At 45.5% G+C, this 27,327-nt stretch overlaps 2 protein-coding genes across 6 annotated transcripts in view; one reads left to right on the forward strand and one right to left on the reverse strand.

The window, feature by feature from the left end:
- LOC101712699 (sodium/glucose cotransporter 1-like) overlaps nt 1-17,175 on the forward strand; it is a 66,474-nt gene extending 49,299 nt beyond the window's left edge. Inside the window, exons 10-15 of the mRNA XM_021257263.2 lie at nt 1,185-1,292; nt 3,009-3,159; nt 8,408-8,576; nt 10,866-11,078; nt 14,038-14,140; nt 16,445-17,175. Coding sequence (XP_021112922.1) covers nt 1,185-1,292; nt 3,009-3,159; nt 8,408-8,576; nt 10,866-11,078; nt 14,038-14,140; nt 16,445-16,872 — 1,172 coding nt within the window. The 3' untranslated portion in view covers nt 16,873-17,175. The remainder of the gene's footprint in view (nt 1-1,184; nt 1,293-3,008; nt 3,160-8,407; nt 8,577-10,865; nt 11,079-14,037; nt 14,141-16,444) is intronic.
- Nucleotides 17,176-18,916: 1,741 nt separating this feature from the next.
- Nucleotides 18,917-27,327, reverse strand: part of Rsph14 (radial spoke head 14 homolog) — an 87,969-nt gene continuing 79,558 nt past the window's right edge. For 4 of the 5 annotated variants that reach the window (XM_087198555.1, XM_087198554.1, XM_004843529.3 and 1 more), the window contains 3 exons: nt 22,256-22,481; nt 21,062-21,198; nt 18,917-19,218 (listed from right to left, as the gene is read on the reverse strand). In XM_087198555.1, the coding sequence (XP_087054681.1) occupies nt 18,980-19,218; nt 21,062-21,198; nt 22,256-22,481 (602 nt within the window). In that variant the 3' untranslated portion in view covers nt 18,917-18,979. The remainder of the gene's footprint in view (nt 19,219-21,061; nt 21,199-22,255; nt 22,482-27,327) is intronic. The other variant, XM_087198556.1, reaches the window with a different exon arrangement.

Here is a 27,327-nt window from a genome sequence, read left to right on the forward strand (position 1 = left end):
TGATATACACAGCAAGTCAGAAATACTATACCAGGGTGATAAGTTCAGACAGGAAAGAGTAGATCAGTGCCTTTTCTCAAGTGTCAGAGCTTCCTTCTCTCTATCAGGGGTTGCAGACTTTGGGACAGAGTCTGCAGGAAGATTGAGTTGCTCCCATCATATCACTAGTATTATACTAGGCACACCCGGTGTGCCAAGCACTGTGAGAAGATCTAATGGATGTTGCCGTTGTTTCTCACGGCCCCAAGTACAGTGGAGAGAGCGCCATGCAGCCACTAAAGTGAGCCTGATTCAGAGCAAGGCCCACATTAAATACTATTAAAGCATTTGTGTTTTCCCTAACGAGTTATCATAATTCCGTGGCTGTACCTCATCCCCACTTCCAGTCGCTAGTTTTACTAGCTCATCCTTACTAGATTATTCTGTCTCTCAGGGTAACGAGTCTGTTTATTCATTAAATTGAATGAAGCACTTCGCTCTGATTGGCACAGCCACAGGGGCAGAGCAGGTGACTCCTGGGAGAGTCTCTTGCTATAATGCTTTTGACAAAGGGAAATAAAATGTAGGATGCTTTTCAGTAATAAGAAATATGTTCAATAGATATCTCTAATTCTAATCTCTTCTTCGATTTGCTCCTGAGGCATGCCTCCATTTCTTTCCTAATTTATTCCCAGTTTTAACTGAGACTAGTTTCAACATTCTCCAATTTGCTTTTCAGCTGTTAAGCAGTACTTTGTTGATAATTCCCTAAAAGGTTGGAAATAGGTCCCTCTGCTAAGAACTGCAGTCCCAACTTCTTACTCTGAATTAACAACTCTGTCAGGTCCAAGTAGTAAGGTTATGGGTTGCTCACATGTTAGTATGTGACAAATAATCCACTGGTTTTCCTAACACCTAGCTAGAATCATTGGAAGGCTTATTGAGGGCCCATGACTTGCCTTGGGTCACTTGATGAACTGGGGGGAGTACGATTCATTTGACTCCCAGGAGCCTGAGTCCTAATCCTTTTCTCCAGCCTCAGCTCCCAAGAATGTGAGGATCATGAATTGGAGCTGACACCGGTGGACTGAGAATTTAACATTTACATGTGCATATATAATTCCTAATTTGCTTCCCTTACCCTGGGCTCATATTTAAGAGCTTTAAGGCCAGTGTGTTGATGTGACTGTTACTTCTTTTTGCAGACCAAGTGGCTTGTGTTGTACCTTCAGAATGTGAAAAGTACTGCGGCGCCCAACGCAGTTGTAGCCCTGTCGCTTATCCGAGGATGGTGGTATCATTGCTGCCTACTAGTAAGAAACAGGCCCTGCTGCTGAGAGCCATAGAATCCCATGGGAGCCTAGCCCCTAAGGCTATAAGTGGCCAGTTAGGAGTGAGGTTTCTAGAGGTGACTTTCTTACCAGCTAGCCTGTCATTCTGGATGGAAATACAGGTTGCCAGGTGGGAGGGACATTAGCACCATGAAGGGCACCTTTGCGTGCCCTGACAAAAGGATCAAGGCCTCCTCCCTCTCTATTCTTTGCACACTGGTAGTGCATATCTTCTTGGAGGCAAAATCTGCACATTTTGTTTGCATTATTTATGTCACCTGATGAGCTGGTTCCCTTGCTCATTCATCCAAAAAATGGAGTCTACGCTGTGTAAGGCATTGTTCTAAGCCATGAAAACAAACACAAAGATGAGTGAAACTAGTCCTGCACTTGAAGAGCTCACCATCTTCATAGGCATAAGCATAGGAAAGGAGATGAGCAACTATCCAACAGTCAGATGACCTTTTGAGATGATAATGAATTCACATATTCATCACACCTTTCTCCCCAAATTCCACTGAAATGGCCAAATGAATACATTTTTTTAAAATTCTGTGTTAGTTCTGGAGAACAATAGGTTGGAAAACTTGAGACATTTCCACAAAATACACTATAGGTGGAATCAGATTGAGTGAAAACTAACCATCCCACAGTTCAGAAAGTGAGTTGTCTGGACTCCCCACCTAAGCCTCGAGAAATGCCACAGCTTCAAACAACCAAGGCTGCAAGAAAGTGTTGACAGTTGAAGGAAGGCAAATCCAAGGACCCTAGTCTATGTCTGTCTACTGGCACACTAAGGACATTTCGCCACAGTAGGCTTCCAGTTTAGATCCTGGTTATCTTCCCTCAGGCTTTCCCAATAACACATAGGAAAAATATCTTCTAACAGAGCAGTTAACATCCCTTCCACATGGCCTTCCAAGTAGTAATACCAGATTATTGTTTATAACTAGCATTTGTTGAGTTCTTGCTCTGTATTGGGCATTGTATCAACTCATCTACTCAAATGTATCTTAATATTAACAGCAGCTGTATGTGGTAAATACTATATGCCCACTCTACAGATGAGGGCACTGTGGCACTGGGAAGGACATCACTTTCATATGGTCTGAACCTTCTCTGAGGCTCTTACTCTTCACAGGTAAGAGAGGAAAGCAGTGGCAACCATCTCACAGGACTGTACTTAAGATGGTACAGGCTGATGTCTGAAGAGATGTTCTGGTACAGACTAACCACCCAGGAGATATTAGCTCCTATTATTATATGAAAACACAGCAGGAAACAATTAAGTCTTGTTACGAAGCAAGAAAACATGTAATGTAATAATCTATCTTAGGTGGAACTCTATTCCAAGTAAAATTTGGATGTTTTGTAGGAGGAAATTTGGGATTTGGAAAAGTTCCTTAGGAGGCCTGTGTCATCTGGCATGATGAAAGAGGTGGGAGAGGGCTGGAGATGTAGCTCAGTGGCGCTGCACCTGCCTGGCAAGTGCAAGGTCCTGAGTTCGATCCCTGGTACCAAAAAAAAAAGTCTCTTGTAATAAAGTCAATCAATTCTCAAAAACTTTAAGGGCCGGGGATGTAGCTCAGTGGTGCTGTGCCTGCCTGGTGAGTACAACCCTGAGTTCGATCCCCAGTACTGCAAAAAAAAAAAAAAAAAAAAGAGCTGGGAATCCAGTAAGTATTCTTTCTCCTCCAGGCCTACAGGGCATGATGTTGTCCACAGTATGTGCCACCATCATTTCCTCCTTGACTTCTGCTTTCAACAGTGTCAGTTCCCTGTTCACAATGAATATCTATGCCTGGATGCGGCCTCGGGCCTCTGAAAATGAACTCATGATAACAGCAAGGTGAAGTATTCCTCTAATCGCATTAGTTAATACTGTCAGTGAGTGAAATTAGTTAATACTGTCACCCCAGTATGTTATTTGTGAGGCTGACACACTGTATATAGAATCATCTTATTTATGAAGTTTTGTTGGTTTGGAGAGATTTTGCTTAGTTGGGTTTTTATTGCTGCAATTTTGCAATGAAGATGTATGTATTGCTTTGATAATCACAAAGAAAATGGTTTCTGCTTGTTTAAAAAAAAAGAAAGAAATAATCACAATGATATAAATGAGCATAGTTTATTGTACCCCTCCCAATAGTTCTTTTGGGGAAATTTACATAAACTATCTCATCTCATTTAGTCCTCATGACAACTGTTAAATGTAAGTTTTACGGTTCGGATTCTCATTTGCAAATGGAAAAATAGTAGCTCAGAGGGGGAAACTCAGACTTGTCTGTCTGGGGCCATGAAATTAACTGTCATGCCACACAACATCTGTTAGGTCCCTGTCTGTAAGGGACTTGTTCCCTAAGGTTTCACCCTGGCCACTCATGAGCCACATCCAGCCCACGCATCTTTAACAGGCCCTACATTGTGGCTAAAAAAGAATCACTTTTTTCTTTTATTCAGGACTGGGAATTGAACCCAGGAACTTGGCCTGAGCTACATCCCCACCACACACCCTCAACCCCCAGCTTTTTTTGGCACAAATCCTCCTGCCCAGCCTCCTAAGGTGCTGGGATTACAGGTGGGCACCACCCTGCTCAGTTTAAAACACTGTCTTTGGGCTGGGAATTTAGCTCAGTGGCACCACACCTGCCTCTCAAGCACAAGGTCCTGAATTCAATTCCTGGTACCAAAACAAAACAAAGAAAACCCACTGTCCCTTTATGTCACCTCAAGGTGCATGTTTGCTATCTATTCTATCTCTCTCATCCCTGCAAGTGTTTGAGTTTGCCTTTATATTTGTACTGCCATTCCATGGTTGAAAATGCCTTTTTCTGAGAAAGTTTAAGAAACTGATTTGTTTTATTAAGTTGTTAGAGAATATAGGGAAAAAGAAAACATTCTTTTTAGGAAGCTCAAGCCAGTGATACCAAAACATAACAAACATAGCACAGAAAAATAATAAAACTAAAGGCTAATCTGACTTTGAAATATCAATACAAAAAATAGAAATATAATGTTAGGCACAAATCCAACAATACATTAAAAGTGATACATCATTACCAGCTGTGCTTTTTTCTCAAAAAATAGGACCATTCAGTATTAGAAAATGTATTAAATATAACTCACACAGATCAAAAAAGGAAAATTATAGGTACTTACTCACAGGTAATGAAAAGATATTGCAAAAAAAGTGCTTTTCAACATGATAAAGCATATCTGTATCATGCTAAAAAGCCTATATATACTTAATGAAGAAGTTAGAGAAGAACAAGGTAAGAATATTCTCCTTCAGCATGGCAGATAGATAGATAGATAGATAGATAGATAGATAGACAGACAGATTAGACCCACAGGTGATGTTAGCACACAAGGACTTTAAAATATCCATGATTAAGGGGCCAGGAATTTAGCTCAGTTGTTCCGCCACCTGCCTGCAAGCACAAGGACCTGAGTTCGATCCCTGGTACCAAAAAAAAAAATTCATGATTAATATAGGCAGCAAAATAGAGGGGGAGATATATAAAATAGATGAAAAGATTGAAATTTTTACCTGAGGATTAGAATTTATATAAAAAGATTGAAAATGTTCTTTCTAGAACTGAAAAATAAAAATGTGAAATTAAGACCTCAGTGGATGAGTTAACATTGAGTTGGATATAGCAGAAGACATAAGTATTGAATTGGAAATTAATGAATAATATCAGACTGAAATGCACAAAACAAGTAAGATACACATAAAACACAATCAGAGTAATAATATGTGTAACTGAAATCACAGAGATAGAGGGGAACAAGTTAGATAGAAATAATTTTGAAAAAATAATGACTAGAATCTTTCCACAATTGATGGACAACTGTCTAGAGTCTTAAGAAACCCCACAAATTAAAGCAGGACAAACACAAAGGAAACAATACTTAGACTATATTTTAGTGAAACTTCTGGAAACTGAAGGTAATAAGGCATTTAAAACAGCCAAAGGAAAATAAATCATATTACCTTTAAAGAAGCAACATAGAGACTGGTTGATCTTCAACAGAAACTATGGAAGCCAGAAAAAAATATCTGCAAATGGTAGAGGAAAAAGCTACCATACTAGAATTCAATACACATCAAAAATATTCTCCAAAATGAAGGTGAAATAAATATGTTTTTAGATAAGTACAAAGGTTGGAAGAATGTACTGCATTAGACTTGCACTATAAGAAATACTAAAGGAAGTTCTTCAGGCTTAAGAAAAATATCCCAGGCAGAATTGAACTTTATCAGTTTTTTAAAATTAATTTTATTGGTACATTCTAGGTATACAATATAATGACATTCATCATTGGGAATTTGCACCTTTATATAATCTCACTTGGGTCTTATTTCAGAATTGAACTTTAGAGAAGAATAAAGAGCACCAGAAAGAGTACATATGTGTAAATATAAATGAACATTGACTGTTTAAAACATTAATGAGAATGCATATTGAGGCCATACTCTTAAGTGAAATAAATAAGACACACATGTGTAAATAGTGAATAGTTTCTCTAGTGTGAGAAACTGAGAGTGTAAATAAGGATTAAAAGGATTAATAACTAATAATTGATACTTTGAAATAGGAAAAGGTCCAAAGAGGTAGGGGTGGTGGGAGGAGATGGGGAAAGGAAAGAATGGAAAGGAAAAATTAGGAGAAAAGAAAAAAAAATGGAAACAAAGTCTATGTAAATAGGGAAGGGTGGAGGGGTGAAGGGCACACAGGTAATGGGAAAAAATAAGAACCAAGATACATCATGTACAGGTACAAGCACCCAAAGATAAATGTAAACATATTGTATACCTAAAATGTACCAATAAAAGAATTTTTAAAAAATAAATAAATAAAACATTAATGAGAAAAAATGTCTGTGGATTTATAACATATAGAAGTAAAATATGACAATAAAAGCAGAGAAAATGGGAAGCTAAATCAAACTTAAATATTCTAAGATTCTAGAATTATTGGAAATATGAAAAAAGTAAAACTTGTCCCAGAGTATAACATTAGAAATGCATTTAATCTCTAAACTGACCAATAAGAGAATGGTTCAAGAATGTTTAAGTAACAAGTTAATAGGAGGAAATAGAAAATAACTAACAAAATATATGAGCAGCCCAAGAGAAATCTAAAAAGGGATGAAAAGAATAGAAAACAGGTGATTTAAATAGAAAACAATTACTGTGATAGGATGGCACATATCCAAATACATCAGTGATTCCATGAAATGTAAATGGACTAAACATCAGGAGCTGAGATGAGAAAATCATGTTTGAGGTCAATCTGGACAACACAGTGAGACCTCATCTAAAGAAGAAGAAACAGGCCTTGAAGAGGTCACTAGGTATGAAGGGCTCTTTCCCCCATGAGTGGGACTAAGGAACATTAGACTGCCATGTCCTGCCACCATGTGATGACAATCTTCTCTAATTTCTCTCACCTTTTTAGTTTTCTGTGTGGAGATCTTGCACTTCTTTCATTAGGCTTATTCCTGACTAGCTTGTGGTTTTAATGCTACTTTTAACAGAATTGTTTTCCAAATCAATTCCCCATTATTTGCTACTAGTACAAAGAAATACAATTTCTAATTGACCTTATATCTTGTGAACCTTTCTAAATTCACTTAACTGCTTCTAGTACACATTTTGTAGATTCCTTGAGATTTTCTGTGCATACGACCACATCTCCATGAATAAAGATAGGCTTCTTTCTGATTTGTATTTTTGTTTTCTTACTTTATTGCTCTGTATATAATCCTGAGTACAGTATTCAGTAGAAGTGGTGAAAGTGGACCCTTGCATCATTTCCAGTCTTAGGGATAAAGTGTTTAATCTTTCACCCTGAAGTATGACATTAGCTGTAGGATTTTTATAGATGCTCTTTATTATGTTGCAGAAATTCCCCTCTGTTCCCAGGGCACTTCGGAGCAACAAGAGCTAGATTAAAATTCCAGACAGAGCCCACTATTAGGAGATAGAAAGACCCATACTATTTGCATCAGCCATATGGAATTGAAATGTCAAATTGAGGGTTCTCAAACATGCACAAGTTTCCCCCACGAAACATCTATTTAATTCCACTGTTGTACATTGTGGGAAACCAAAGGGCTAAGTTAAAATCTTCAGAAAAGTGGAGTTGAATTTTCTAGAGTTGAATTTTCTAGTTGAATTATGTCTAGTGCTTGTCTGCTGCTATTAAAATTATCATGTGGGTCCGGGGATTTAGCTCAGTGGTTTTGCCACCTGCTGCACAAGCGCAAGGACCGGAGTTTGATCTCTGGTACCAAATTAAAAAATTAATAAATAAATAAAATTATCGTATGAGTTTTTTTCTTTTTCATCCTGTTAACACAGAAAATTACAATTATTGGGGGGTTTTTATTCATTAAGTTTAAAATGGAGTACTACTCAGCCATAAAGAATGAGAAACTAGAGACATTTATAGCTAAATGGGTCCACATTGAGGCGATACTCTTAAGCAAAATAAATAAGACACACATGTGTGAATACCGAATAGCTTCTCCGGTGTGAGAAACTGAAAGTGTAAATAAGGATCAAAATGTAAATAAGGATCAAAAGTAACAAAATAAGTATCAAAAGTGTAAGTAAGGATAATAGATAATGTGAAATAGGAAGAAAAGGTCCAAAGAGGAAGAGGAAGAGGGAGGGATAGGGGAAAGGAAAGAAGGGAAAGGAATAAATATGAGAAAAGGAAAAAACAAATACAAGTATTGGTTATTGAGTGTTAAACCAACCTTGCAAACATGAGATAAACCATGTTTGGGCATATTGCATTTTTTATGTATCACTGGGTTTGCTTTGCTAATATTTTGTCAAGGATTTTTCCATCTATGCTTATGAAGGCTATTGATCTATGATTTTCTTAATGTCTTATATATAATTTGGTTTGGTGGTTTTCTGCCCTGATAAAATGATTAAGGAACTAATTTTTCTGATTTCTAAAACAGTTTGTATGTGATTGATATTATTTCTGTATAATAAAAGTGTATAGTTTTCAGCTATTTTATTGGCAGGGAGAAAGCTCATCAAATTTTCCCTGATTTTTTTGTTTAACTTACAGGTTTTTTATTATAACCTTACTTGCTACCACCATTGTTTGGATCCCTATTATAGAAACAGGTCTCAGTGAAAATTTATTTGAATATATGCTGATAGTGAGGAGTTGCCTGACGCCACCCATTACTGCCCTCTTCATACTTGCTGTGTTTTCCAAGAGAGTCAGTGAGGAGGTGGGTGCTGGTGTGGAAAGGTGTGAGGGGTTGCCTTCATACCGCAGAGACTTTATAAGAGTTGTCCTGGAGGGGTTTCTCTTGTACTCAAGAGTTCACACTATGACATCATTTGCTTTCTGAGATATCATGTCTTCCTGGGCAGATTTTGTCCTTGGAGGAAAAGGGAGACCTCTCATTTGTTTTCCTCCTTTTTTAATGAAATCCACTTTCAGCCATGCCATGCAAGCCTGATCACCTTAAACCTTGGGAGGTGGCGATGAGAAATTGTGAATGATTCTCCCTCCCACATATTTAGCTGTAGGAAAATATTCTTCCATTGCCTCCATACATGAATGTGTCATCCTCAGAGATCCCACACTCACTGGGGGATACATAGCAGTGGGATTCTTCCACATTCTGTGTATTGAAGACATAATTATTTGAACCACTTCTTTGGGCCATACTTAAGACCAAATAAAGATCCCCACTAATGGTTTGGTCATTTCGTCGATAACACTTTGAAAGTATAGTTTGCCTAAATCTCTTTTATGATTTTTCAAATGTTTTAGTCACATCTTAAATCTTCTTATTTCCCAGCACTGAAGAAATGGCCCTTGCACAACTTCCTAAGCCCAGTAGTTGAGGACCCTTGCCTACTGCTTGGGCCTTACACTCCAGGTACAGCCCGAGTCTATCCCACCAACTCCATAGAGTGCTGACTACTGAACTGTCCCCTGTGTCCTCTGGCCTCCCTTCATTTGTATGAACTGTTTACTTTGCCAGGAATGTCTATTTACTACTCCACCTAGCCAATGTTTTCTCTATTGCTCGTCTCAGGTATTCAGTCCTCTAGACCACCAGCTAGTACTTCCTGTTCCAACCAGCTCACCAGGACTCAATTTTATCAGCAAGAATGTTGGGAAGGGGTCACTTTGGGCCCTAAAGCTCCTTCTCTTTGCCCTCCTGGGAAGGGCATGAGTAAGAAGAGAGGCAGGTAGTCTGAGTGATTGAGTGTGTTACCAAAGGGAAATGAGGGGAACTGATCAGGACTGTCTTGCTAACCCAGAATTTAAGTTTCAGACATATTATATGCTCCCACTTTAACCTAATGTGCTTCTGTTGGTGTTGGTGTTGTTGTTGTTGTTGTTGTTTCTTTGTTTCTTTGTTTTTGGTACCAGGGATCGAACTTGGGACCTTGTGCTTGGGAGGCAGGCACCAGAACCCTAATGCACTTTTCCAGTCTATCTCTCACTCTCTCCCTCTCTCTCTCCCCATCCATTCACCCCTGAGTCAGGCTGCAGATGCAGCCTCCAAATGAAATCCAAGTCTTTACTTTCATGCTGTGGACAGTCTATTTGAAGGAGACAGACAATGCCCAGTGAGCAAATAATGATTTCAGATAGTGGCAAAGTGCTGCTTAACAGATTTTAAAAGATGATGGCGCTGGCAAGGAAGGCTAGGAGTTGGGGGTAGACAAATGAGGGCATTAGGTAAGGTGGTGGAAGAAGTTCTCTCTTAAGGAAGTGACTTTGGGTCTGAAACCTGAAGAACACACCAGAAATACTAAAACCTACAGGAGACACACAGAGAGAAGGGTGAGCGCAAAGGCCCCAAGACAAGAGCAAAACAGGAAGGGGAAGAAGACAGGAAGCGGGTTCTGATGGCTGGAATGGAATAACTAATGGGAAAGTAGCAGAGCCAGGTGAGGTCAACCGTCGTGTGGCACTGCGGTCTGATTCTCTTGGCAGCTGCTGAGAAGCCAGTGGAAAGTCTAGGCAGCATATGACATTTTCTAGTGTAAGCTTTGAGGGACTATTCTGACTCTTGTAAGGCCAGCGTGCAATCAGAAGACAAAGTGAGGAGCCCACTTGTGTGAGAAAGAACAGTGGGGCAGGGTTCATGTCGTAGCCCTAGTGATAATGGCAAGGAGTTAGATTCTGGATATATTTTGGAGCTAGAGCCAACAGTGCTTCCCGGGGAATAGATGGTAGGACAGGGTGGAAAGAGATGGCTCCTGGGTTTTGACGTGGCAGCCAGAGAGGCAGCACTTAAGCAAATGGGGATGCCAGCTCTCTTACTGGACACTATTCATGGTTTCTCTCTAAACTGTTGAAATTTTACTTAAGTTCTCTGATTGACCTGAGAGAGTGCTGGTGGGTCTGGTACGCCCTCGCTTGCTCACCTTATCTTCTGCAAGACATCTAGTTTAACTTTAGAACCCAGCTAGTCAGGAAAGTGATGATAAAGCTGGTTTGTGTTGTTACCCATCTTCCTCCCAGATGATTTTTTGGGCTCCTTCTTTGGCAGGGTGCCTTCTGGGGGCTGACTTTGGGGATTGTGATCGGCTTCTTTCGACTGCTGCCTGAGGTTATCTATGGACACAGGACCTGTGAGAAGAGCAAGTGCCCTATGCCCATCTGCAGCATACACTACCTCTATTTTAGCACGTTCCTCCTCTTGGTCAGTCTTCTCAGCATGCTGGGGATCTCCTTCTTCACACGCCCAATTCCAGATAGACATGTAAGTGCTACCATTAGCATGCTCTGGGGTGAACCCCAAGGTCAAGGGAGCAGCAAATACAGGAAAAGTGGCTGGATTCCTGCATTCTCTTTGGAAATGGGAGGGCTGGGGGCTGGAGTGGGTCAAAAATAAGCAAGTAATACAAAAGAACCTTGCCTTAAAAAACCAACACTAGAGACTGGGGGTATAGCTCAGTGGTAGATCACTGCCTGGAATATGGGAGGCCTTGGGTTTGAAGCCTAGCAGTGCAAAAAAAACTACTAAAGGTTCTTCAGTGATCTGCTAATTAGGTATTCATTTAGATTAAGAATTTGGCTGGGGCCGGGGATTTAGCTCAGTGGTTCTGCCACCTGCCTCACAAGTGCAAGGTCCCAAGTTCGATCCCTGGAACAAAAAAAAAAAAAGAATTTTGCTTATAACATGCAAATTTTCCATGAAAGGAGTAAGTTCACTAACCTCGGTATGAATCAGTGTAATCGGAGCAGTCCCAGCTACTGCCCATTGGTAGGGAATGAAGCCCCTAGGAAGTGACAGGGAACAGGATTGCTGACTCCCCCACAACAGAAGCCAGGTGGTGCTTCATAGACTTCTTACTAACCATTTCTTACATCCCAGGAGAGAAGTGCCAATCACTTGTTCTAGGTATTTATGAAAACATCTGAGCTCATGAAAGTTAAGTAATTTGTCCAAGAAAACAAAACTAGTAAGTGGCAGGCCTGGGATCCTGATATGGCGGTAAAGCTCACGTTGGCTCCACCATGTCACCTACTTGCACCTCGGCAGGCCAGGAACTTGGCCTCTCCAGAAAACAATAAGAGAGAGGGTCCTGGGTATCCATCCAGCAATCATGAGGTCTGGAGTTTAGGAAGTTGCTCAGAAGGGAACGGGTATATAAGACCTAATGGCTTTCTTATAATTTTGCCTGAAGTCTGGACAAAAGCTAGTATTCCTTCATCAAAAGTTGAGTCATAAGGAAAGGTAAACTTGGAAGACTGCAAGGCTCAGAATCATTCAGTTCCATTTCAACTACTCTTTCTGCTCACTGTTTTCCATTTGACTCACGCTTCTCTTGCATGCACAGCCCAGTTGGGAGATGAAAAGAACAAACGGGATAAAAGATGCTCACTGTCCACCTCGAATTCTCCTTGCATCAGTGACACAGCACAGGAGATGTCCCTGCCCCTCCTTGAGTTGCTGGAGATGGCTGACTTGAATTTCCTGTTGCTAAGGGTATTCATCATTCAGATTGTTAGCATTTTTTCTGCTGATCTCTTAACCTCAACTTTGTACCTGTGTCTGCTCCTCCACCAGCCAAGTATGTTTGGAGTATCTCCAAACTGCCTAGTTGCATACTAGTGCCCTGAAGAAGACAAAATAGCTGGCCAGAGGGGACAGAGCTGAGAGAAAAAGTAGCATTTGGGATTAGTGACAACATGCTAGCTAAGTTGGTGCCAAACATGGTGCCTCTGCTCACCACACCCAAGGGGATGGAACTCTGCCCCCCAACTCATCTGTGTTTAGAAGCCCACAGATGCCCTACAGCACTGGAACCCAGGCCCTTCCAGCAACCTCACCAACAGGAGGCTGATAGTCTTCTTGGGAAGGTAAAATGTGCACATATGGCATCATCAGGAAGCAGTTAATGCTTAAGCCAAGTCAGAATTGTCCCAACATTTTGGTCTGGGGCTGTTCCCAGGTGGGGCTGGGCCTCAAACTGGGCAGCTGGGAAAGCTACTCGGTCTGTAAGGCTCATAAGTATCCTGCTGTGTTAGCAGGAAAGCATGCAGGGCAGAGATTTCACCTATGCCTGCACCGAGGATAGTGTGATAGAATCAGATGTATCTATTCCAGGAGAGACTTGGATTTGGTGGAAAATATTCACTCAGTTGTGCGTTTACTACCCTAACCCTCCCTCCACAAAGGCAACAGTTGGCTGAGTTTGGTTGCTTTCCAAGGTTTCACACATGTTTTCAGGAATAAGAAATAGAGACTAGAAAGAAAAGGGAATGTCCCTGCTTTGGCACCTGCAAATGTCCTATTGAACTTAAGGAACTGAACTTGGCTCCAGGGCCAGGTACAGTCCCTCTTTAGTAGGGTTTCTGGAATGACAGCACAGGTCTCCCATGTCCTGCTTATTCAGATGACAGGGACACACACACACACACACACACACACACACACACACTCACACAAACTGCCAGAAGTAGATCCAGAGTTATGAGCCAACTTCTCCCACACTGAATGGAATGGGTATATACCAGGTTCCTGGGCCTTCCTAAAAGGAAGGAGCCCTGAGTTCATTGTCTCCAAACCCTTGCTTTACACTGAGACTCATACAGGTTGTGACACACTTACCAAGATCACATGACCACGTGGTACCTGAACCAGAACTAAAACCCAGAGTCCCGGTTCCTATGATTTCCTATCCTATCTTCCTTCTGTCTTTTGTTAATCTAGCAACCAGATCTCTTTCAGTCCATCAAGACCCTGGTCCCAGCAGTGGGCCATGTTACTGAAGGACCCTAGTTAGCAAGACAGACTCCATATTTCTGCTTGACCCACCTGCCTTCCCTTTAGATGAACTCAGAAGGAGGAAGCTTAGAAACCTCCTCCCCTTAGAAAGTCTCTTTAAAAATAACAATTCATCAACTATTGTTTTACAAATATTCTAACAACAGGATGTTCCACTTCTGTACCTTTCTCTTGCTTTGCTAGTTCTATCCCATAGGGGAGCCTAAAAACTGTTGGCCTCAAAGGTGTAAAAAACATGTTTGTCTCCCCCGAGTCGGGGCTCAAATTTGATGCTCTGCTCAGGTCCCGGCCAGTAATAAACTCCTGTGTGGATTTAATATCGGTCTCTGGTTGGTTCTTTCTCGCTGGGTCTAACATTACTATATGGCTACATAACTGGGCCCGATGGTAACATGCCCCTAATCTGTCTATGCTTCCCCCATCATAGCTCTACAGGCTTTGCTGGAGCTTACGAAAGAGCCTAGAGGAGAGGTTAGATCTGGACAGGGGCATAACATGGAGGAGACTCCCCAGATTCCCAGCCACACCAGGTGAGAAGGAAGATCCATCCCTGGGGATTGTCCCTGTGTGGCATGCTCTTGAGTGACTGGTGGCCTGTGCTGATGCCCTACACCCCTCTCCCTCATTATCCTCACCCTCAGAAATGTTTCAAGGCAAAAGCAAAGGCTCCCATTTTCCCTAAGATGCCTCCCGGGAGTGGTTAGGGCATGTTGAAATTGTGAGGCCATGGTGAGCAGCCTGGGCTCCAGGAGGGATGTGGGAGAGGGCAGCAGATGCACTGGGTGAGTCGCCACTGGAGGTGGAGGGAAGAGAGAAGAGAAGAATCAGGCTTGAATTGGGGGGTACCTAGGTGATGAGGAGCCAGTAAGGGAACAGAAAATCAGAAGTGTTGGTGTCCTAGCAGCATTTCAAAGGGCAGGGTGATCCATTAAGGCAAACGCTGATGCATGAAGAAAGACTCGGCCTAAGAACTGGCCTCTTGGCTTTAGCCACACATAGACCATGTTGTGCCTCCAGCACAACAAGCTGGTGGTGTGTAGCTCAGTGAGAGGAGTGGATTGCAGTGCAGGGATTCAAAACCAGAGGCTCCTTGGAAAGGGAGTAAGAAATGGCCCACTCCAGTGGGAGTACAGGGGCAGGGAAGGAGGGCACCCTGGAAGCAGATCTGGGTGGGAATTACGTTTCAGTCCGAGTAAAAAAGGAGAGAGTGTCCCTGGGACAGGCTGAGGCCCTAGGGTTCCCGAGTGTCAGAGAAAGAATTTCGGCAAATAGGGTCAGAAAAGGAGCATTCCAGGCCATAGCAGGTGAGATGACCTGAGCTTCCTGCAGCACCTGACAAAATCAGGGATAAAGGACATAATGAGATTAGTCCTGAGTCTGGGGCACAGAGTGGTGAAGAGGAGGGAGGGAGGGAGAGGAAGCGCAAGGGCCTGGCTGCAGAGAAGACAGTTTTCCCATTTCCACTCCTGCCAGGGGAGTTCAGAACCCAGAGGGGGCCTGGGGTCTTTCCTGACACCTGCAGGAGATGGGCATCTGCTTAGGGAGGGCCCTGTGTTCTGTGGGGTAGTGAATGGCCGCTCCTGGGCACAAGACCCTATGCTTCTGGAGGATACGGGAATCCAGTCTCCCTCTGATGGCTTTTCTCTTCTATAGAGAAGTAAATTTGCTCCCTGAGTGCCCACAATGTGCCAGGTGCTGCCAAAATTACATGTGATAGGTATAGCTACTAGCCCCATTTTAGAGCTGGGGAAACTAAGGCATTTAACAATCAGGTAACTATCTGTCCCACAGAAAACCAGTCAGTGGTAGAGCTGGGATTTGAACACTGGGAGTCTCATTCCAAAGTCTGGGCTCTCATCCCTGAGCCAGCCAACAGCCTATCATACAGCCCTGGCTGATTTGGGTGACAGTTATGCCTTTGGGCTGATGGGTCCTCCAAGCCTCAGCTACAAGGACAGGAGCTTAGGAGAGTTTAGGTTGTCCAACTAGATGAGACAGAAAACATTAGTCACACTGCTGGAAGTCCACTCAGAATGAAACAGGGTCATCTTGCCATCCAGGAGCTATCCGTTCCCAGGAGTGACTCAGAGGTCACATTCCAGACAGTGGCTGGGCCCAAGCTGGTGTGCTGGAGCTGACCGTGGTGCTGACCCGAGCCAGCACAGGCGCCAAGGGGGCAGGCCAGCCTCCGCAGCACAGACACTGGAGTAATACTCAAGCTCCACACATAGGTTTTTCCACTAGTTTGGCCTAGAAAAATGTGTGTCAGCTTTTCTGTAATTCCTAAACTGCCTCTCCCACTCCACACAACGCTAGAAAGTGCCTCCAAGTGTCCTATGGGGCCAAGCACAGAGATGGACAGCTGCTTGGTGAAAGAGAGCAGTATCTATTTCCAGGACTTTTGGGGCTTCCTCCTCCCTCCAAAGAATAGTACTTAGAGGGAGAGCACTCAGAGGAGCATCCAATACTGACCTAGACCTACAGAGACAGGAAAGGATGTTATTGCAGTGCAATGTGAGATACATGAAGAAGCAGGGCTCCCTTGACACTCAGCTGCCCAATAAAGGGATCTGGGCACAGCTGAGAGCTCTGCAGCCACACTCCACCCCCACAACACATCCCAGGTCTTTCATCCTATCCTCTGTTTCAAGTCATCTCTCTGAATATGGCTGTAGGCATTCTATGCCCAGGCTGAAGACTGTTTTTTCGTATTATGAGTGGGTCTGTTGGACTTCACACTGAACTCAATTCTGAGAAGTGAGTCTCTACAAGGACCTCCCTCCTGTATCATGGCTTACATGCCCTCTTACCTTTGCCTGTTCCCTCTGTTCTAGCTATGTTCCGGGATTCCCAGAGCTACTTCTGGGAGGCCTTCCAACTGTTTTTTGGCCTGGAGCCACAGCTGAACCCCAAGGTGGCCTCTGGAAAGGTCTCCAAGGAGATAAATACAACTGAGGAGATGGAGGCAACTGAGAAAAGGAAACATAGTGATTCTTTGGAAGTTGCTGAGGCCCTGGCCCCTGGAGAGGCATCCAGAAGGATAGAAGTAAGGGAGAAAAATATGGAGCAAGGTGACCCATCAGAAAGTGCAGACATCCTGGCTCAAGGAGACCTATCCAGGAATATGAAGGCAACCAAGGAGAAGACAGAAAATACAGACAGGGGTGATAAGTCAGAAAAGTCCTGCTGGAGGAGGCTGATCAGTGCCAGTGCGACCATCTTGATCGCACTCGTGGTCTTTGGCCACATTTACTTTGCCTGAAGCAGCTAAAGCCTGGAGTGTCTGGAGGGCACCAAGGATGTTGCCTTTCCCAGACCCTCATCAGGAAAGAGATGACGTGTTTCCTCCTGGGACACCCAAGAATATGAGGCCAACACTTATACCAATGATAATGCTCCTTCGGTGTGATGTATCAAATGCCACCAGCTGCAGGGCCATGGATTTTGTGGAATTCTTGTTCTGATTTTTGTCCCTTCTTCTATTTATATACATTAATTTTCATATAAGGCAATCTTATATTCCTCAGACATTTAAATCCCAGTTGGTTCTGGTATATAAAGCTTTTTGTATGATACTGGATTTGGGTTCCTCGTCTTTTGTTGAGTTTTTATGTCATAAGGAAAACTGGTCTGTAGTTTTCTTCATTTCTTTGGTTTTGGTATCAGGGTAGTAAAGGACTGTTATTCCTGCCTGGAGACCTATAAGGGTAGATGTTCAGTTGGACATAAGGGACCAGAACTCAGAAGAGAGACTGGGACTAGAGTCCCAGATTTGGGGGAAAGAGCAGAGAGTAGGCCCAGGTAGAAAGGTGACTCAGGTAGGAAGGTGGTAGGCAAGGCCCACAGCCAGGCAGATGAGAAAGAAAAATGAGAGAACCGAGGGCCTAAAAGAGAGAACCATCAGCACCACTGGTCATGTAGCAAAAGAAGGTTTCACACCCAAGACCAAGAACACAGGGTTTTGGTGGTAGACATGTCTGACCTTGGTTGAAGCCTGTGGCAGGAGTATAGCCAGCATGCTATGGCTTGAAACAGGGTTGGGATGTGAGGCATGGAGCCCCTGGAGTACCTGCTTTCCTGAAGGAGTAAACTCCACATGGGCCCAGCACCTAGTCCCTTTCAGACCAAGGGGGCCTACTTGGGCTAATGCTTTAATTCCAAGGACAGAAACTTTTCTGTGTTTCTTCTGAGAAACCTGAGGGTCCCTGGAGCTCACTGAAAGGACTACAGGAAGAAACTCACTTGGGACTCTGATTTTGCTAATAATATTTATTCTAAGAACTCTTCCCAGTATCAATTCCTGGTCAGTGAAGAGGGGGCCTCAAAAGTTCCTTGGAGAGAAAGGACAGGGAATGGGGAAAAAATAAGAACCAAGATACATCATGTAAAGGTACAAGATCCCAATGATGAATGTAACTGTATTGTATACCTAAGATGTACCATTAAACTTAATGGGGGGCAAAAGAAAAAAAAGTTCCTTGGGTAAAGATAAAGGCTCCAGTTCAGCCCCCAAAGAAAGGGCCCAGCCTGGAAGCTGAGCTCTGCCTCCTTTGTTCCTCTAGAAGGGGTCAGAACCATTGCTTCTCCCCCAAAACTAGAGGAACTCTCACTTGGTTAGACCAGGCAGGGCTGGCTTGGAGATAAAGGGGCTCTCCCAACCTCATTCCCATGCCTCCCCAAGGAAGTAGTATCACAGGTAGAGGTGGGTGGGAGGCAGGCTCATGGAAGGCTACCCTGAAGCTGACAGGCCCAAGGGGAGGGGAGATGGCACAGTAGGCTTTAGGATGGCCCAAGGGTGGCATACTCCAGTGACCTCCCTGGTTTGGAGAGGAATGCAGCTGTTTGAGGGGACGATCTTAATGAGGAAATCATTACCATCCTAAGTGTTCAGTCCTAAAGGGTCCTCTTATGACTGACTCACCCTCCCCTAGGGAAAGTCCACATCAGGCCATACTTTCCACCTTCCTTCCTGCCCCCCAGTGTGGAAAGGCAGAAAAAGTGGCTGAACCAGGGTATTGGTGAGAGTGCTCACAGGGCCACTCCCAGCTGCACCCCACAGGCCTGGTGACTCAAGCATCCCAAGCTTGGCTGATGCCTCGTCCACCTATGTTCCTTCCAACTTCCGACCATCACCCTGCCCCAACTCTTGTTCCTGGAGGGCTCAGCCCTGCACTCCAACTTCTGAGGGGACTCGGGGTCTGTGCTGCCCAGGACCTTGTCCTTCTGGGCATGGAGTTTCCCCTTTGACTGGAAAGAAAGATGTGACCATGTTCCAGGAATATAAAATACCATTGGGACACAAGATAAAGAGATTCAGCCTATTTATTCGGGTATGGAAGTGGCTTATCAGGTTTTACTTGATAAGAGTCTCAGGGTTTCCACTCAATCACTTTGATGGCGATCCAGGCTGCCCGCTGTATGGTCTGGTTGCCATCTGACTCTAGAATCCGGAAGGCAGGCACTTGGGGCTGCAGGCGCTTGCGGCCCTCAGGGGCCTCAGCCAGCATGGTGAGGGCCTTGGTGGCATTCAGGCATACCCTGGTCAAGGGTGAAGACAGCAGCTGCAGGAGAGGGTCTATGGCATCTGCATCCAGGGCCGCATATTTCCCTGCAGGTCACCAACATCAGGTTTCTTAACCAGCTACTTTGAGAGGGCCCTTCTTCCTGCTCCCTTCCTGCATGTGTAGTCTCAAAGGAAGTACCCACCCTTCTCTCACCCCATCTCTCTTGTACTCTTCTGCTGAGTCCAGCCTGGGGATTAGGCCTGGCCCCTGATCCCCTGCCCTTCCAGACCCCTAACTGGCTTCATTACATGCCTCTCATTCTTGACCTGCAATTAGTCCTCACAAAGCAACATGAGCTGGCCTTTTTAAAATGGAACGCCAATCATTTGTTTATGTGGCAAATATTTCTTGAACAACTATTCTGCACCTGGCACAAAAACACACACAGTGGGGCAAGAGGTCTAGCTCTGTACTCAGAGTGTTTGCCTGGCATATACGAGGCCTTAGGTTCAATCCTCAACACAGAAAAAAACAACAACAAAAACCCAGCCATATGGTTCTTGCCCTTGTGCACTAACAGACATTACTGTGTATGAGATGCTCTCCTTGACCCTTCACTACCAATTACTGCTGTTAGTGTACTCTCCCCTTTTCTGTGAAGGCCTCTCAACTCTAGCCTCCTGATTACCCTATCCTCTGGGTCAGTCCCCAAATCCTTCCCAGAGGAGGCTTGGCCCCATCATATGCCCCACCAAATGCTGCACTTCTCCATGTTGCTCTGCATTCTACCTCTCCTACCACTGCGTTCCCATTGTGTAGCTGAGGCCTTGGCCTGTGCTGGCTTAGAGACCCTCGGCTGGAGTACCTGCTGGGGAGTAGGTGGTTTCACATCCCTTGGTTCTGGGCTCTGTGTCTCTGGCTATTGCCTGAATCCCCATGGGCTCCCTGGCCCTGCAAGTGTTCCCATAGGAAGCCTGAGCACAGAGGTACCCCAAGATGAATGCACCCCTGCCTCCACAGTACTGTCAGCATCCTGACTACACAATGGAAAGGTGGGCTGTGGACCCTGAGAAGGCCTCAACCCCTGCTCCTCTGACCATCTAAAGTTCTACCATTCTAGTCTAGTATGGAATTTCTGGGAGAATTTGTCATTGAGAGGCTTTGTGGCATATTAATTATGAATCCATAATCAATATGGGTGCAGAGAGTCTGCAATCATATGCAGAGTCCTCCACAGAACAAAATAGAAGTTCACACCACAGGGCCGGTGCAGGTGAGTATAAACCATTGGGGAACATCAGACAGTTTTCAGAAGATCTAAGGGTTGGAAGAAGCACACTATACACCCTAGAGATTCAGGTGTGGAGACCAGCCAAGGTCTATTCCCTCAGCCCAAGACTGGTGACAACATGAAAGCCTGTCCTGACTCACTGGGAGTCCTAAGCTGGGGACCTGAGAAAAGAGAATTCTGTACTCTTATTTTTCCCCTCTCCAACTTGAGAAAAATAATCATGATCAAGAAACATAGAGTGAAGAGCAGGGTTTGCTTAGACCTGAGGATAACAGAGTCATAGATTACAAATTAATCAATCCCAGAATCACTTCATGGCTCACAGGGGGCCTGGATCAGAGGTGGGATTCCAGGCCCAGTGTGAAGTGATAGAGGCTCTAATGCAAATGACTGGTGAGAAGCCACAGGCAGCCTGTGCCCAGGAAGAAGAGAAAGGGCTGAGCTTTGACCCAAATTTCAAAAGGACTTCCATGACAGGCCAAGAAGATTTTGATGGAGCACGAAGGGTTGAGGGTGAGGGGGCAATACTAGGCCCCTGAGCAGAAGGACACGTTTTGGAAAACTCACTACAACTGCTGGCATGCTAGGAGGCTCTTTGCCCGCCTGCTCGGACCCACCCAGCTTCAGGTATCCTGGGGTGGCCACCCCCAGCTTACCTTCAGTGGTCACTGTGGCATACATCAGGGCTCCAGCAGCATTAGCCTGAACCTCCTGCTCTTCATCTTTCAGAAGATCAACCAGGATGGGGATGACATCATACTGCCTTACCTGGTTCTTGCCCTCCAAAGGGATGCTGAAGTAGGAAGAGGACAATTGGGGCCTCCGCTTGAGGGGGGAAGGACAAAGTAAGGCCCAGGACTGCCCGAGGGGGACACAAAAGGAAAGGATTTATATTGGGACTATCCTTGGCAGCCCAAGACTGACCATGGCTGGAACAGGCACCAAGATACAGAGGAGTGCTAGTATGTGTGACCTGCTGCCAGTGAAAGTGAGACCAGGGGACAATGGAGCCTTTCCCTAAACCATCACTCAAAATGAAATGAGACATGTCTTCCCTGGCCCTAAAGACCTGACAGATGATCGGCAGGAAGTCCCCTAGGGGCCTGAGTGAGGCCACACTTATAAAACTACCAGCCTAGGCCTCTAGGGAGAACCTCAAATGGAAGAAAAGCCAGGAGTTAGAGAGGCAAAGGAGCCCTAACTAGGAGGATGTGGCCACAGCTAAAGCAGGGGCTGGGGGGGGGGGGGGCGGTGAGCCATCCATCTTGGGGGATAAGGGAACCAGGGTCAGGAGACTTTGTGCTTCCTTAGTTCCCAAGCCAGGATTTAGACCACATCCTATGTGACCTTGAGTGACTAGATTTTGTGACTCAGTCTTCTTGCCTGTAAAGGGAGACATCTCCTCCTTCAGAAAGTTGTCTATGTGTGCAGTTTACAGACAACGCCTGGACATCATAAGCACTTAGTGACCACTGCCTATCAATGTTACCACTGGTATTCTCCTGCTTGCCTTCCTCACAGAGAGAGGTGACCAGTCAGTTGGGTTTTTGCCCAGGATGGGGGAAAGATGAGGAAGGATTTCCTGGGATACAGGATGCTCTGAAGCCAATGGGACAGTGGTCATTCTTACAGAGAAGGTCCATTTCAGTTCCAGCACCTTCTTCCCAAAGGCACATGAGGATAGGGGAAGGGAGCCCAGAGTAGATGCCTTTGGACTCTGGGGCAGGCCTGGCTGAGTGAAGCCCCACTACTGACCTGCTGCTGTGCCAGCAGTAGCCCAATTGCCTTATCTGGGCTTTTGTAGAAGCCCAAGGGGGCAGTCACTCAGTCCAGCATAGACTGGGCCTCACCTAATGGCGATGAGCACCTGAGCAGCCCTGCTGCGGATGTTTTTGTTGCTGCTAAGGAGCTTCTGCTTGAGGAAGGGCACAGCACGGCTGCCCAGTGCTTCAGTGGCATCTTCCTGCAGGCAGGGGGCTAGTGTGTCCAAGATGAGTTCCTGGATGCCCTCCTCCTCTCTCTGCAGCTTCCACACCAGCGAAGGGATCAGGCCACTGTTGATGATGCCCCAGGCCCCTGCAGGACAGGAAATAGTACTGGAGGTGGAAAGGAGCAGCCACCCTCTTCCATGCTGATTGGCCTACATGGCTGGGGTGGTGGTTGGCAGAAGAACTTGGCAAGGGGCCTGAGCAGCCATCAGGAGACTGTGGGTGTAGTCATGTCAGAAGTTGGGGTAGAACTGAGAGGTGAGACCTCAGAGGTCACAAAACATGCCAGCCTTTGATGGCTGTACTTTAGGAGCATCAGCCATAAACATGTGCACAGCAGCCTGAGAGACAGCACTCACCCCTAGGAGAGACTGGGAGCTCACTCCTATAGGCCCAGGCACACTAAGACAACTCCCTTCTTCCCTGCCTTGCCCCAGAGTGGTGAGGAGCCATCCAAGACCCCCATCCCACCCAAAACACGTCCAAAGCCACTGGAGCCCCAAAGCTGGTTTGGCTGGCCCCTGAGAAGAGCTTGAAATGGAGGGAGAGATAGAGACTGGGGGTGGAGGTAGAAGACATAGGATGGTGTCTTCCATCCCAAAAAGAGCTGTGTCCCCAACCAAAGGTGTAAGGAATCCACAAGCGTTAAAGGGACCTGGGATCTTACAAGAAGGAGAGTTCCATGTGCTGTAGCTGTGGCACAGGTACTAGGAGAAGCACAGTGAGACAAGACTCCCCCATACATGAGCCCCACCTTGCACCCTCCCCTTCTTTCGGGGGAATTTCTGCCTGTGACTCCTAGGGGTGAACCCAGAACCTTAGCACAGGCAGCATCTCCAGGGACCCAAGATCTCAGAGCAGCCCTCTTGAGTCATGGAGATGAGAATGGTGCAAAGAGCAGCTCTGCCCCACGATGCACAGGCCACCTGTCACTTCAGCGGCCAGTCCCCTCCTTCCGCTCCCCAACAGTCCACACTGCCTACTGTGAGACCATCTACAGCCCGCAGGGAGGTGTCCACCAGCAACTCCTCTCTCCCACCCTTCCCAGCTAAATCCTCTAATTTACTCTAGAGAGATAAATAAACAGGTTAATTAGCCTAAAGGTCTCTGAGTGCCAATTAACACTAGGGATTTCCTCTTTGAAGACTTCACCCTAGCCTTCCTTCCTTCCTTACTCCCTGAGGACATCAAATGGCAGGTGCCTGGGGTGAGGGGAAGTAAGGCAGGGCAGGGTATTCAGTAGCTCCCATTTTCCCTTCCCCATGTTCCTTTATGTCCACCAGCTTTCAGTGCGGTGTTTGGACGGAGTAGCTAGTTCTGCCCCACTGCTTTTTGGAGCACTCATGACACAGGGAAAACAGTTTCCTATTGCTTCAAGTGTGTTGGACTTTGCTTTTCAAAATTTAGTATCCACAGACTTTCAAAGAAGCCTAGGTTTGACTCCTAAAACGTATCCTTTCCCAGCTGTGTGTCCTTGGACACATTACACATTACCTAATCTCTCTGATCCTGGTTTCCTCAGTGCTAAAATGAGTCTACCTGGTGGACTGTTGTATAATACTAATGAAAGTTGAGAATCAACTAACTGAGGCTTGATTATGGCCTTATTTGCACCTGGATCTAAGCTTCCCAGGAAATTCCAGGGGCACACATGCTGCTATTGGAGCTACCAGGAGCTGCTGTCAGAGCTGGGAGGGACATGGGATGAAGAAAGGAAGGACAGAGGAAGTTGCAGTTTGAAAAGTCAGAATATTAGCTGGGTTCACCTCCATTGCTCCCCTCTTCCTTGGTAAGGAAACAAGCCCAGAGAGGAAGCTTGAATCCCTAAGGTCACACAGCAGATGCAGGCAAACCCAGGGCCATCAGTTCCTTGGGTTTTGTTTCTCAGGCATCTGTCTTGGGCTCCTACTCGTAGAAATACTCATCACTGGGCCCTGGGTTCATTTTGAGACGGAGGGAGAAGATTAAAAATAAAACGCATGCCGGGTGTGCCTTTCTGCTCGTTCACTTTGCTTTTCAGCTAAAAGGAAAGTGGTGGGCCTGGCTATTTATAACTAACCCAGATCCACATGGTTTGTTCAAATGGGGGTAGGGCACACAGACCCCAAGGAAACAAACCAGAGAACCCCACCCAGCTGGGCCACAGCCTGAGAATCAGTGCAGGGAGGGCAATACAGCTAGAGTACAGAGAGGAGCCAGTCAGGACAAGGTGACACCCACACAAGCCAGGCCTTTAGCAGTCAACAGCCCAGAGATGAATGAGACACCCCACCCCAAACTGGGGAAGTAGGAGGACTAGTGGGAGAGGCAGCTGAGGACAGGTCATTATGAAACAGGTTGTCACATGTGTAGAGGAGGAATTCCAGGGTCCTGGGGGCTCTGGAAGTGCAGGAAGGCAGGTCCATGGAAACTAGGCCTCACAGAGGTTGAGAAAAGTCTAGATGGGCAGAGAGGTAGAGGGACCAAGGTATGTTTGGGGGAGGACCTCCAACCTGGCCTCGCTGCTGTTTAGGGCAGGATGGGTTTAGTGGCTGAGTCAGAAAGTTCCACCAGGATTGAAGATAATAGATGCCTTGGATATGGAGCCACCTGTAATTGAGGCTCAGTCCTTTCCTGGGGGATAGGTTGACAACACCTCACCCTGTCCCTGCTGAGTTGTGGAGGTACCTGGTGGCTTCAGTCATCCAGTCCCCAGCTGTTGTCTCCAGTTCTGTTCTTCTGGCCAATAAGGACTCAAGATGCAGTGGTGGCCCCCAGGTTCTGGTCCCAGATCTACCTATTCCTGCTGTGGAGTAGGAACTATGAATCCTCATCTGGCAACCTGGGTCCACCTCACAGTGACCCACCTATTCAGCTTTATTTTTGTCTGGCACCATGCCCTGGACTCTAGACACACTGATACCACCTGTTCCTATGTTTGCTTGTGGGTGTGTTTCTGTGTCCTCAGCTCTCTTGGCCTTCCAGTAACACAGAACATGGATAACTGCTTCTTCTCCCTCAGGACACTCTTCTGGCAACTTTAGAACCATCCACTGCCTCATTTCCACCTCTCCACCTGCTCCTCCATCTTCTTGGCAAATGCCATGCCTTCCACCAGTGGCTTCTCTAAGATTCCCTCCTTTGTCTTTACCTTCTTCCATCTTCTCTCTCCCCCTGGACCACCATAGAGCACCCTGCTAACTGCTTCAACATTGTCACCTAACATACTCCATGTCCCTGTAATCCCACAGCTGCAGAGGGCCCTAAGCTTAACTAGGCCTCATGGGCTGACTACTTTAAAAAAAAAAATTTTCTGGATTGACCAATTGATGTTTTTGTTATTTGATTATGCCCCATAGCACAACTCACATGGTCTGTGGGACCATCCTTACTATAAATAAATATGAAACAAAAACTTGCTGTCCACCTTCTCACCTAGACAGCTACTGTTACAATTCACCAGTGGTTCTTAGGCCAACAACCTCAATCTTACTGAGGACCACCAGCCACATGTGACTGTACTTAGCATCCTTGCTGGCTCAGCCATGCTGGTCTTCTCTGGGTTTTCCCAGGCCTCCAGCTCCTTCATGTCTAGTGTCATCCTCACCTTAAATCTCTCGTCTCTCCAAAACCCCATCACTGGCCACTTCCTCTCCTGCTGTAGCCTCAGCCCAGGCATCTCTTCATTCAGGAAGTTGACCCAGTGCTCAATGCTCCCCTTGCCCTATGCCCCCAGAGCCCCAAAGAGTCACCTCCAACAGCTTCAGATGACTATAATGTCTGATTATTGTTCTGCTTTTAGTCCCTGCCACAAGCATCTAACAGGAAAGGTCAGGGTTTGAATCCTAAAACTATGCCTACAACTATGCCCTGAATGGAAAAGGCCATCAGTAAAATATTGCTTCATGAATGAATATGATCATTAGTTTGACACCACGTCAGACATCCCTCTCACTTTGAGGTGATCACCAGGGCCAGGCCAAGGCAGCAATCAACCCCAGTGGACCTCTCCAGGGGCTAACCAATTCCCCTATGGCTGGAATGCTGTAGTGTTATCTTACTCTCGTATCTAGGTTTGCCCTGCAGAAGCTGTCCGCTAACCCCAATCCTGCAGTAGAAACTATCTCTGGCAACCTCTGACCATAGCTAATGTACATTTCCTATACAGATTAACCCTCAAAATTACCCTCTGAGACAGAACTTTAGACAGATAAGGAAGATGAGGCTCAGCCCAGTTCCACCGCTCTGACCTCTGTATAACACTCTGGAGCAGGGACCTGAACTGACATAGGCTCATGACTATGAAGATGGAAGAAAGCAGGGATGAAGGAGGCAGTCTTAGTGAGGGAAGCCACTGGTGGAAGGGATGGCATTTGCTAAGAACATGGAGGAGCCCTGCAGCTTCTGGCCAAATTACTTTGGTCCTCATTGGCTACCTCCACAGAACAGTGTGCCACATCTAGGTTGGCCTCAGTGATGCCCATAATGAGTATTTGCCCTGTCCCTAAAAGTTTAGGCGGCACCTTGCTAAGTGGGCTAAGTGGGCTGTGACCCTACTGTATGTAGTGAAACAGTCTCCATTTCATAGCAGAGAAAGCATTCCAGGGAGGTTACGGGATGATTTCTTGGGGCCAGAGTACCGAACTGGTAGAGCCTAAAATTTGCCACTGCTTTCCAACCTCAGATCTGGCCTGGGGGTGAAAACGCATCAACATCTGCAAAAGGCCAGTTCCAATACTTCTGTTCAACGAATGGGGTGATCCAAGTAATCTGACTATAAAGATGTAAAGCAACCAGTAAGGTGTCAGATGGCACTGCACCTGCATTTTACCAGAGATGCTCTAAAATGCACAGCTTCAGTTTACAAGGATGAAAAAGACAACAGCATTCATATCCTGAGGCTCTGGCCTGAGTCTTTTAAGCACTGAACTGAGGTACTCCTGTTCCTGAGGCCC

This window comes from Heterocephalus glaber, unplaced genomic scaffold, assembly GCF_053883595.1.
Source record: "Heterocephalus glaber isolate CG9 unplaced genomic scaffold, H.glaber_assembly_v1.0 deba00001687, whole genome shotgun sequence".
NCBI lineage: Eukaryota > Metazoa > Chordata > Mammalia > Rodentia > Bathyergidae > Heterocephalus > Heterocephalus glaber.